Consider the following 12,255-nt stretch of genomic DNA (forward strand, 5'->3'; position numbering starts at 1 on the left):
AGCGCGAACTGCCCCAAATAGCCAAAAAAAGGCTCGGCACAGGAGGGGGAAAAGGCCCGGCAGCGAAGGGGTTAAACTAAGAAGTGCATTCCAGAGATTGTTGTCAGCTCGGTCATTAATGAAAGCAAAACACCAGCCCCCAGTACCTGTGTTCTTTCCCTAAACTGTAACATTGCCTCCACCACTGGCACACCCCTTGCACACAGCTAAGTCCTTTGTAAAAGGTACCAGTGGTACCAAGGGTCATGTGACCAGGGAGGGTCCCTAAGGGCAGCAGCATGTATTATGCCTCACCAAAAACATGCACACTGCCACTGCAGATTGTGTGTGTTGGTGGGGAAATAAAGGTAAATTCGACATGACATCCCTCCCTGGGTGCCATACCTATGCTACAGGCAGTGTTTTGTAGGCAAGTCACCCCTCTAGCAGGCCTTACAGCTCTAAGGCAGGGTCCACTACACCACAGGCGAGGGCACTGCTGCATGAGCAATATGCCTCTACAGTGTCTAAGTCCATCTGTACACCCTGTATGTGCAGTTTAGCCTTAATGAGTACAAGGGCTGGGAGTTTCTCATTACGAACTCCACAGCTCCATGATGGCTTCACTGGAGACTGAAAAGTTTGGTATCAAACTTTTCAGCTCAATAAACCCACAATGATGCCAGTGTGGGATTTATTGCACACTGAGGGCATCTTAGAGATGCCCCCTGTAATTCACCCATCTCTCTAGTATATGGCTGATCGGTCTATGCCAGCCTGCCACCACCAGACAAGTTTCTGGCCCCATGGTGTGAGAGCCTTTGTGCTCTCAGAAGTCAGGGACAAAGCCTGTCCTGGGTGAAGGTGCTTCACACCTCCCCCCCTGCAGGAACAGAAACACTTGGTGGGGAGCCTCAAAGGCTTCTGCAATTTGTTCTGCTGCGTCAGCAAGTGATGACTGCCCCCAGACAAGCCCCACTTTTGGCGGCAGGTCCAGCAAGAAAATGAGTAGAAGTGCCCACCCCAGCTGGGACCACCCCTAGAGTGCCCAGAGCTGAGGTGAACCCCTCTCTGCAGTATCCTCCATCTTGTTTTGGAAAGAGATATCCAACAGGGTTAGGAATATGTCCCCTCCCCAAAGGGGAAAGATACTAGCTTGTAATGTTTGTGTTTGACCCTCAGGGTCAGTAGCCATCTGCCTCTGCAACGCCCCTGAACCTTGCTCTTCAGATTCCTGGTGACCTGAAAAGAAGAAGGACTGAAGAGTCGCACCAGCAGAGAAGTCTCTCTACTGCCCTGTCTGCACCTTCAAGACTCCTGCTACAAAAAGAAGACTCATCCTGCAGGAACGGTGACCTCTACAAACCCCCAGAGGACTGCCTGCCTACCTAAGGACCAAGAACTCCTGAGGACAGCGGCCCTGTCTACAAAGAAACCTCCAACAAGGACTCCAGAGCCCTCCGGTTCCGTGAGTTCTGCCCACTCTGCACCCAACATGCACAGAGTCCAGGTGGCCCACCGGTCCAGAGAAGACCCCTGAGTGATTCTGACCTCAAGTCCACCCTGGGTTGAGCCCTCCTGACCAACACGACAACTCCTTCAGCCTAAATCCCGAGGACGCTACTGACCGTGACCGGCTCCGATGAAGATTCCAGATGCCAAAAGGTATCCCTGCACCAGCAGCCCCCTGGCCTTGGGGAACCCAACCGACGGTCCAGCGACATCCAGTAGAATCTCTAATTACCTATCCAGCCATTGGTTTTCTTCAGCCGACTCCCTGGACCAAGCCTGCAGCATCTTTGTGACACCCAGGATTCCACATTTAAAAGCATAGGGCGCCCAATGCTGTGTTTGCACCCTGCACCCGGCCACCCCCGGGCCGCTGAGTGTGTATGTTTGGTGCTGACCTGTGCCCCACCCCCTCCAATTACTGATCTAAAACCTCCAGGGCCTGTGCCCCGAGACCGCAGGAACTTACCTGCAAACCATTTACTTCTGAGTGCCCCAAGTCCATGTATTTCCATTAGGCACCCGACACTAATCAATCAATCAAACATTTGTAAAGCGCAATACTCACCCGCTAGGGTCTCAAGGCACTGAAACAGGGGGGTGTGAAGGAACTGCTACTGCTTGAATAACCAGGTCTTGAGGAGTTTCCTGAAGGTCAGGATGTCCTGGGTCTGTCGTAGGTGGGCGGGGAGGGTGTTACAGGTCTTGGCAGCGAGGCGGGAAAAGCATCTGCCGCCGGCTGTAGTTTGATGGATGCGATGGACGGCGGCGAGGGCAAGCTTGGCGGAGCATAGCTGGCGGGTGGGAGCGTGGAAGGTGAGTCGCTCGTTGAGGTAGGCAGGGCCCGTGTTGTGAAGAGCTTTGTGGGTGTGGATGAGGAGTTTGAAGGTGATCCTCTTAGTGACTGGAAGCCAGTGTGGGTCTTTGAGGTGGGCTGAGATGTGGTCACGGCGTGGGATGTTGAGGATGAGGCGTGCGGAGGCGTTCTGTATACTTTGTAGCTTCTTCTGGAGCTTGGCTGTGGTTCCTGCTTAGAGCGCGTTGCCGTAGTCCAGTCTGCTGCTGACGAGGGCGTGGGTGACAGTCCTTCTTGTTTCGATGGGGATCCATCTGAAGATCTTGCGAAGCATGCAGAGGGTGTTGAAGCAGGAAGCTGAAAGGGCATTGACTTGATGGGTCATGGTGAGTGATGAGTCTAGGATGAAGCCTAGATTGCGTGCATGGGTGGTGGGTGTAGGTGCGGTTCCTAGGGTGGCTGGCCACCAGGAGTCGTCCCATGCAGAGCGGTTGGAGCTGAGGATGAGGATTTCTGTCTTGTCAGAGTTAAGTTTGAGGCGGCTCTTCTCCATCCAGTTGGCGATGGCATGTAGTCTGTCGTGGAGGTTGGTTTTGGCGGTGGCGGGGTCCTTGGTGAGTGAGAGGATCAGCTGGGTGTCATCGGCGTAGGACACGATGTTGAAGTTGTGGGATCGGACGATGTTGGCGAGCGGTGCCATGTAGATGTTAAAAAGAGTTGGGCTGAGGGAAGACCCTTGGGGAACGTCGCAGATGGTCTTGGTGGCTTCCAACAGGAAGGGAGGGAGGCGGACTCTCTGAGTTCTGCCGGAGAGGAAGGATGTGATCCAGTCCAGGGTCTTGTGGTGGATCCCAGCATCGTAGAGGCGAGTGCATAGGGTGTGGTGGCATAGGGTGTGGTGGCAGACTGTGACAAAGGCAGCCGAGAGGTACCGGAGGATGAGGGCCGCGGTTTCGCCTTTGTCGAGTATGGTCCTGATGTCGTCGGTTGCGGCGATGAGGGCGGTTTCCGTGCTGTGATTCCTACGGAATCCAAATTGGGAGATGTCCAGTGTGTTGTTGTCCTCCAGGAAGCGGCTCAGTTGGCTGTTGCCGATCTTCTCGATGACCTTCGCCGGGAAGGGAAGGAGGGAGATGGGTCGGTAATTTTTGATGTCATCGGGGTCAGCTTTGTTTTTTTTTTAGCAGGGCGCGGACTTCAGCGTGCTTCCTGCTCTCTGGGAAGGTGGCGGTCTCGAAGGAGCTGTTCATGATCATGCAGAGTTGGGGGGGCGATGATGGGGCTCGGTTTGTTGAAGACATGGTGGGGGCAAGGGTCTGAGGGAGATCCGGAGTGGATGGTGCTCATGGTTTTTGCGGTGTCCTCGTCGTTGAGGTGGGTCCAGGAGAGCAAGAGGTTGGTGTGGCTGGGTGCATTGGGGTTGGTGGTGATTGTGGTGGTCGTGGGGGGCAAGGAGTTGAAGCTGTTGTGGATTTCCATGATCTTGCGATGGAAGAAAGTGGCGAGGGAGTCACAGAGGTCTTGCGATGGAGGGGGGTTGATGGAGCATGACCTGGGGTTGGTGAGTTCTTTGACGATGCTCAAGAGCTCTTTGCTGTCATGGGCGTTGTTGTTGATGCGATCTTTGTAGAAGGATCTTTTGGTGGTCTGGATGAGCTGGTGGTGCTTGCGGATGGCTATCTTGAGGGCTGCGTGGTTGCTCTCTGTTGGTTCTTGGCGCCACTTCTTCTTGATTTTCAGGCATACCTGCTTGGAGGTTTGAAGGTCGGCGGTGAACCAGATGGCCTTGGTGCTAGTGCGGTTGTTGGAGAATTTCCTGAGCGGGGCGAGGGTGTTGGTGCAGTCATCTAACGAGTGTCTGAGGTTGAGGGCGGCTGTGTTGGGGGTCGGTGGTGCTGGGTGGCGGGGCCCGGGTGAGGATGGAGATCAGTTGGTCTCCCAAGATCTTGTTCCAGCTTCGGTGGGGATCTGTTGTGGGCGGAGGTGAATGGCGGGTTTCTGGAAGGTGAAGTGGACGCAGTGGGGGTCGGTCAGTGGAGTTCGGTGGTATGGCTGAAGGTGACGTGGCTGCTGATGGAGAAGACGGGGTCGAGTGTGTGGCCAGCGGAGCGGGTGGGCATTGTGACCAGTTGTTTGAGACCGAGGATGGCGATCAGAACAGTGGAGTTGCTGTAGTTGGCGTTCTCGAGGTGAAAATTCAAGTCGTCGAGGAGAATGTACTCTGTGGAGGCAAGGGCCTGGGTGCGGATCATGTCGGCGATGGAGTCGCTGAACTGTGGTCGGGGGCCTGAAGACAAGGGTTGCTCTGAGGGTGGTGTTCGGCAGCATTGTGAATCTTGAAGTGTATGTGTTCGGCGGCATCAAGGGTGTCATCGGTGTTTATTGAGATTCTGATGGTTTTCTTATGGACTATAGCGATTACTCCTCCCGGTCTGTTGGTGTGGTCTCTGCGGGTGATCTTATAGCCTTCGGGGATGGCTATGGCGATGTCAGGTTTCGAGGAGGGAGTCATCCAGGTTTCGGTGAGGAAGGTGACGTTTGGGGAAGATGAGGTGAGTAGGTCCCAGAGTTCAACGGCGTGCTTGTGGATGAAGCAGGTGTTGAGGAGGATGCAGCTGAGGTGGTTGTTAGTGGTCCTGGTGTGGTGCTTGGCAGCTTGGGGGCAGGTGAAGCTTCAGATCCGACAGGAGAAGGGACTGTGGGGGTGCCTCAGGGTGGCTTGGAAGCAGGAGGTGGAGCGGCCTGGGTTGAGGGCGTGGAGGTCGTTGGCACTGTAGTGGCGTCTGGCGGCGTGTGGAGCGCGTGGGCCAGGGAGTCTGGCGCTGGGCGCGGTCCAGGCACGGACAGGTGCAGACGGGCGTGCCTCTGGCGCGCCAGCCACCATTAAGAAGGGGAGGTGGGAGGGAGGATCAGCTGGGAGGCGGGAGCGGTGGGCAAATGGGGGCGCAAGGGTTGCGGGGCTGCAGGGGACGCAGCGGCGGGAAAATAGAGAGCGGCAGAAGCCGAAAAACAAGCGAGGAAAGAGATAAGAAGGAAAATGGCAGTAAAAGGCAAAAAAACACAAGCAAAAAGGCACAAAAAGCCAAAAGGGCACAAATACAAAATACAATAACAGGACAGACACGCAATACTTACGGAAACCACTAGACACCAGGGATGAGGCGCAGGCGGGTGCCTGCGGTGGTGGAGGACCTCGAACTCGCAGCAGCAGCGAGGGTGGGGTAGAGGGCACGGAGGGAGTCAGGAGGAGCTGCGCGGCATGAGGAGTGAAACCCGACCTAAAATCAGGTCAGGGGTCACTCTGTACACCGCGCAGTGGCCGCCACCAAGAAGGGGAGGTGGGAGGGAGGAGCAGCTGGGAGGCGGGAGCGTGGCAAATGGGGGCGGCGGGAAAGGAGAGAGCGGCAGAAGCCGAAAAACAAGCGTGGAAAGAGAAAAGAAGGAAAATGGCAGTAAAAGGCAGAAAACATGAGCAAAAAGGCACAAAAAGGCAAAAGGGCACAAATACAAAATACAATAACAGGACAGACACACAATACTTACGGCAACCACTAGACACCAGGGATGAAGCGCAGGTGGGTGCCTGCGGGTGGTGGAGGGCCTCGAACTCGCAGCAGCAGCGAGGGCGGGGTAGAGGGCAAGGAGGCAGTCAGAAGGAGCTGCGGGGCGTGAGGAGTGAAACCCGACCTAAAATCAGGTCACTAACGCCCAGTGTCGCTGGTTGTGCACCATCGGTGTCTCCCCAAACTTCACCTTGCGGTCACCTTAACCCCCAAAGACTAGGACCATAACTCAAGTACTTACCTGTAAACTGTGTTGGTACTTTTACTCCTCTAGGACTGCATTGCCTTCAATGATTTTTGCACTGTGTCTACTTTTGCTATTAAAAAATAAGGGGGGAGGGTAGGAATACCCTGACCCCCTAGGCCTGGTGAAGAGGTCACATAGGTACCTACGTCAGGGTCAAAAGATTATTTTATTTTTTTTCAATTTTGGGGGGTTGCGAGATATTGATACCTTAGGGCATGAGTTATAGTTCCTTGAAATAACTGTATTTATAACTGCTGAATTTCTATGGTTTTGTGTGTGCAAATTATGAACCTAACTATAACATCCCTGTGACCATTGTTTTTTTAGGATATATATATATATATATATCTCAAATCTAGTGGCAGTTGCCACTAGGTCGTTGTAATTAGGACCCAGTATCCGTTTTGCTAAGGACTTTGGTGCTGTCTTCTAGATCTGGATCTGTCTGTAGAATATGCCAGCTTTTGGTAAGTGCCTTTCTCAGATTATATGCTTGATTAGAATAGGTCGTAACAAACCTAATTTTGTTTTTGCAACCATTCGAAGGTGTCTTGACTTTTCCTTTATACTGGATAAGGAAATATGGGTGTACACGTACACATGTACACACACACACACACATATATATATACATATATATAGCTACTGTCCTTGAGGGTGGCTCCTCCTTGTTTTCCTAATTATCTCCTCCAGCCTTCCTGCCAAAAGTGGGGGCAGTGGCCGGAGGGGTGGACATCTCCACTAGCTGGGATGCCCTGGGGCGCTGTAACAAAAGGGGTGAGCCTTTGAGGCTCACCGCCAGGTGTTACAGTTCCTGCAGGGGGGGGGGTGAGACGCACCTCCACCCAGTACAGGCTTTGTTCCTGGCCACAGAGTGACAACGGCACTCTCCCCATGTGGCCAGCAACATGTCTGGTGTGTGACAGGCTGGAAAAACTAGTCAGCCTACACTGGAAGTCGGATATGTTTTCAGGGGGCATCTCTAAGATGCCCTCTGGGTGTATTGTACAATAAATTGCACACTTGCATCAGTGTGCATTTATTGTGCTGAGAAGTTTGATACCAAACTTCCCAGTTTTCAGTGTAGCCATTTTTGGTGCTGTGGAGTTCGTGTTTGACAAACTCCCAGACCATATACTCTTATGGCTACCCTGCACTTACAATGTCTAAGGTTTTGCTTAGAAAATGTAGGGGCATAGTGCTCATGCACATATGCCCTCACCTGTGGTATAGTGCACCCTGCCTTAGGGCTGTAAGGCCTGTCAGAGGGGTGACTTACCTATGCCACAGGCAGTGTGAGGTTGGCATGGCACTCTGAGGGGAGTGTCATGTCGACTTAGTCATTTTCTCCCCACCAGCACACACAAGCTGTTAAGCAGTGTGTATGTGCTGAGTGAGGGGTCTCAAGGGTGGCATAAGACATGATGCAGCCCTTAGAGACCTTCCCTGGCATCAGGGCCCTTGGTACCAGGGGTACCAGTTACAAGGGACTTACCTGGGTGCCAGGGTTGTGCCAATTGTGGAGACAAAGGTACAGTTTAGGGAAAGAACACTGATGCTGGGGCCTGTTTAGCAGGGTCCCAGTACCCTTTCAAGTCATAACTTGACATCAGCAAAGGCAAAATGTCAGGGGGTAACCATGCTAAGGAGGCATTTCCTTACACACACACACACACACACACACACACATATATATATATACACACACAAGCATATAGACACACACACATTTATACATACACACACACACACAAGCACGCACGCATATACATATGTATATTTTTCCTGAATGACTTTCGGACCATGTTATCATCTTTGCCTTGCACTTGCTGGTAGTTAAAAGGTAATTGCCATTACCATTCTACACCAGTCCCTAAGTGCTCTCCCCTCTTTCTGCAGGTTATGGTTGTTAAATTAGCCTGGACTAAGTCCAACAATGCCTTTCCGTTTCCTGACTGGTCCCAGACTGGGAGGTGAGGAGTAAATGGTCATCTGAGAAGGGTGATATCTCGTTTTTAAGCCCCATTCCATTTTAAATAGTGTCCCTTCCCAGTTCTGGTCGGTGAAGGCAGGATGATGGTTCCTGTACTTTCTCCTGAGGAGACCAGCTTTTTTGAAGACCTGGGGAAGTACATCCACTGTTCATGGACATAGAAGAATAGTTTGTTTAAAACTTCCTATAAGCACTACCATCCTGTCTGTAGGAGCCGGCCAGCTCAGTGGAGTCCTTGCCTGGGAAATACATGTTACATTCTGAGCCTGTGTGCAGAGAAAGAGGTGCTGAACAAGTTCATGATATGGCCCTGGTCTGTGCAGGGAGCCCTCCATAAGATGTCAGAAATACGATCTGGTCCCCTTTTGGTACTACTTATGTAATACAGAATGTGACTATGGCAGGACCCAAAATTATTGGATAAATAATCGGAAAGGTGACAATTAATCTTACACTATCCTATAGTTTTCACAAATGTGGGTGGGAAAAGAGAAACACTTCAAAATTGTACAAATATAAAGGAGTTGGTTTAACTGATCGGTAATGCCATAGATGGACTCAGCTGCTTTCATCAACCCAATTGTGGTAATTTATTGTACAAATTAAATAATAAGAAATACAATAACAAAGAAAAGGCTTACCGTTTCAGTGTTAAAGTCTGTGTCAGCATCTGTTTTAGCTCACTGGATCCAGACTCTTTTAATTTGCCAAGAAAACTATGAGTGTTCAAATAGAAATTGTTTGTTTTTCCACTCTGTGTCTGGCATGTTAACTCCCCATTATGCAGCATCAATGGTTTATGCGAAAATAGCAACTTAGTCCCTCCGGCCAATATTACCTTCGAGCCTGTGGAAAACATAAACCAAAGCAAATTAGCAGAAATAAATTATCTGTATGTTTTTGTTTATGTTCACTGGATGGTCAATTACAATTAAGAGGTATTATATGAAATGTCCTCCATTCACAAGGAATTCAGTAAAAATAGATAAGTGGTAGTTGTTTTATTTATCAGTGTCTATTGATAGGATAGGCAAACTGATCTAGTTTTATTGAATGAGGGATCAAAAGGACATACTGAACCTGTCTTTTAAGATTTTAACCTTCCAACTCACTGATTATAGTATATCTCATTAGTAAAGATCTCTTACAATAAATGGATGCCTTTTAGGAAACGTGAATCGGCTCCTGTAGGAAAGTACACTTTTTGCCTGGTATCTGATGTCATTTTGACTGAAAGTGCACTAGGGTCTTGCTAACCAGGTCCCCAGGGCCAGATCTCTTTCCCCAAAACTGCACAGTTGTTTCCCAATTCGCCAAACCTCTAGCCTACCCTATAAGTCCCTAATAAATGGTACCACTGGTACGTAGGGCCTGGGGTAATAAGGAGGGTCCTTAATGGCTGCAGCATGAATTGTGCCACCATAACGGACCCCTCACCAAGCACACGACAAGCTGCCATTACAGGCTGCGTGTCTTGGTGCAGACAAAAGTGAAAACACGACATGGCCTGTGTCTCATGTCCCCTAACACTGCATGCAATATATGTAAGTCACCTCTCTAGCAGTGAGCGGTCCATAAGCAGATATACCCCTGCTGTGTCCTTATCGATTCTTAGACATAGTAAGTGATCAGGGAAGCCATTTTAGATACATGTGCTGGGCAGGGGTCACTTCGAGTTCCCCAGCTACATGATGGCTTCACTGAAGATAGGGATGTTTTGTATCAAACATCCCGTATTGGTGTACCCACATTGATCCCAGTATTGGATTCACCAATACATGCACCCAGAGGGCACCTTAGAGGTGCCCCCAGAAAACCTACCATCTACTAGTTTGTTAACTGACTGGTTCTGACCAATTCAGCCCCTTGCCACGTTTCTAACCCCCTAAGAGAGAGCCAGCACTCTCAGGATCCAGAGACAAAAGCCTGCACTGGGCGATGGTGCTGACACCTCTTCCAGACAGGATGGTCATTCTGAGGTGGGAAGCTTTAAAGGCCTAGCCACCTTTGTAATGTGACTTAGGTCTCTCCAAATGGTGGAGAGGACCAACTCCCCTCCCCCCTCTTGTAACCTCACTTTTGACAGCAAGACAGGTGGTAAAATTTGGCAGATTACTAGGTGTGCTCACTTTATGCCAGTCCAACCCCTAAGGTGGACGAGCTAAAGTGGACACCGCTTTTTACATTCCTAAATCTTGGTTTGGAAGGAATTAGGCCACTAGGGTTTGGGTTATGCCCACTTCCCTATGGTCATAGAAAGGGTGTAGTCAACCTAAAGGTGGGCAACTCACTGGCTGCCACCTGGCACTCTATGTAAAGTCCCTTAATTGAGTATTTAAGTGGCACCCCTAAGCCCCAGAACGGAGAACCTGATGACCTAAGAAGAAAAGGACAAAGAAGAGAAGCGGCCACAGAAGAGGAGAAGAAGAAGCTGACCTGGTACCAACCCCACCGGCCTGTCTGCACTCCTCGAACTCTGCACCAGAAGGCGCCTTGTCCTGCAGCTGAACCTCCAGAAACCTGGGAGGGCTGCCTGCCTTCGAAAAAGACTCAAATCTCCCGTGAGCAGCAGACCTGCTTGCCCAGGAACTCTAAGGAAAGGTCTCTGCCTCCTCTGGAACCGCAAAGACTGAACATCTGAAGTCACCACTGCACCCGCCTCACTGACCCAAGTGGGAGTGGATCTCTGGTGCCAGCAACGTCTCTCAGCTGTCCAGAGTCCATCATGGTTTCACCCTCCTGTATTCCCTGAAGTTGCCTGCAGCCTCTGAATGCAGATCCCTCCTCTCTCCAGTGGCTTATGTGGGGAGAGAAACCCAACACCTAAAGCAACCACTGCACCCGTCGCTGACGACCCGAGCTGAAGTGGACCCCTGCTGTCATCAACATTCCACAGCTCTCCTGAGCACGAGCCCACTGTTCTTTCACCCCTCCTGGACTCAACGATGATACCTGCAGCCTCAGACCACAGGCACCCCAACCGCAAGTGCTCCTGGACAAGGAAACCTGACACCAAACGACACCCCTTCATCTGTCGCCCCTGGGCCCTGGTGAAGAGGACAAAAGGTGCACCTATGTGCCAGGGCACCCCACATTTGCAACTTACCTGTTGGTTGTCCCTGAATGGCCCCGCAGCCAGAGCATTCAGCCTAAATCCACGGGGACCAATCCATACATACAATGAAATACATTGGACACCCAACGCCGTACTGCACCTCTGCACATTGAAGAACTCTGAAACTGTACTGTTGCTTTTTGCAAGTGAAAAGTATTTATGCTTAAAAACGTACCTACCTTAAAATGAAGTTTGTGGGTTTAAAGTATATATAAAAAGTGTTATTTTTCTAAATTGGTCTCGGATTTATTCATTTATTGCCTCTGTGAGTACAAGTGCTTAGCACTACCCTCTGATAAGCCTAACTGCTCGCCCACACCACCACAAAATAGAGCATTAGTCCCATCTACTTTTGCCTCTGCAAACCAATTGGGGATCCACTGGACTCTCTGCACAGTGTATTTTTTTTTCGTTCACCAAGTAGAGAGACAGCTTCCTACAGCTCCACAAACACAAATAGTGCACTGTACACTACTGAAGGGTATCTTGAAGTTATTTTCTCCCGAGAGATGGGATGAAACCCAATGGAATTTTCCTTAATGACTCAGCCAACTGATAATTTGTTCCCAGGTCACTGAGGAAGGAATGCTCAAAGAAGCCGTATGATTGTACAAATCCCATAACCCCTGTGAGACCCTGAGATCCCAACACCAGGGCATCTTGAACAGCTAAAGGTGAAGTGTAAGTGTAAGTGTAAGTCTATTAATTGCATCTACCTCCCCTAAATGGTGCCTGTTGAACATATGGGATGAAACAGATCTCAGCCACTTGGACCGGTTATGGAGGACTCTGGGGTTTGTGGTAGCGAAACGGAACATTGCACGCACATGGAAAGCAAGTCGACGCCAGAACAGGCGGACTGGAAATTTGTCCTGGGCTGGTGCATGTTGGCAGAGCGAGTGGTATATACGAGCTGGGGTTGCCCAAAGAAATGGACTAGAATCTGGGGAAAGTGGAATACCTATAGAGGTGGTCTATGTACTCCACCTGGCTCCGCGGGGGCAGTAGATCACAACCAGATATGATCGTATGCTCAAGATGTGCTCTGATTTT

At 50.6% G+C, this 12,255-nt stretch overlaps 1 protein-coding gene across 2 annotated transcripts in view; it reads right to left on the reverse strand.

The window, feature by feature from the left end:
- The window catches only part of WDR19 (WD repeat domain 19), a 601,305-nt gene that overhangs the window by 438,341 nt on the left and 150,709 nt on the right, over positions 1–12,255 (reverse strand). For both annotated transcript variants that reach the window (XM_069202086.1, XM_069202080.1), the window contains exon 17: positions 8,729–8,933. In XM_069202086.1, coding sequence (XP_069058187.1) covers positions 8,729–8,933 — 205 coding nt within the window. The remainder of the gene's footprint in view (positions 1–8,728; positions 8,934–12,255) is intronic.

Source organism: Pleurodeles waltl, chromosome 1_2 (assembly GCF_031143425.1).
Source record: "Pleurodeles waltl isolate 20211129_DDA chromosome 1_2, aPleWal1.hap1.20221129, whole genome shotgun sequence".
In the NCBI taxonomy this organism is placed as follows: domain Eukaryota; kingdom Metazoa; phylum Chordata; class Amphibia; order Caudata; family Salamandridae; genus Pleurodeles; species Pleurodeles waltl.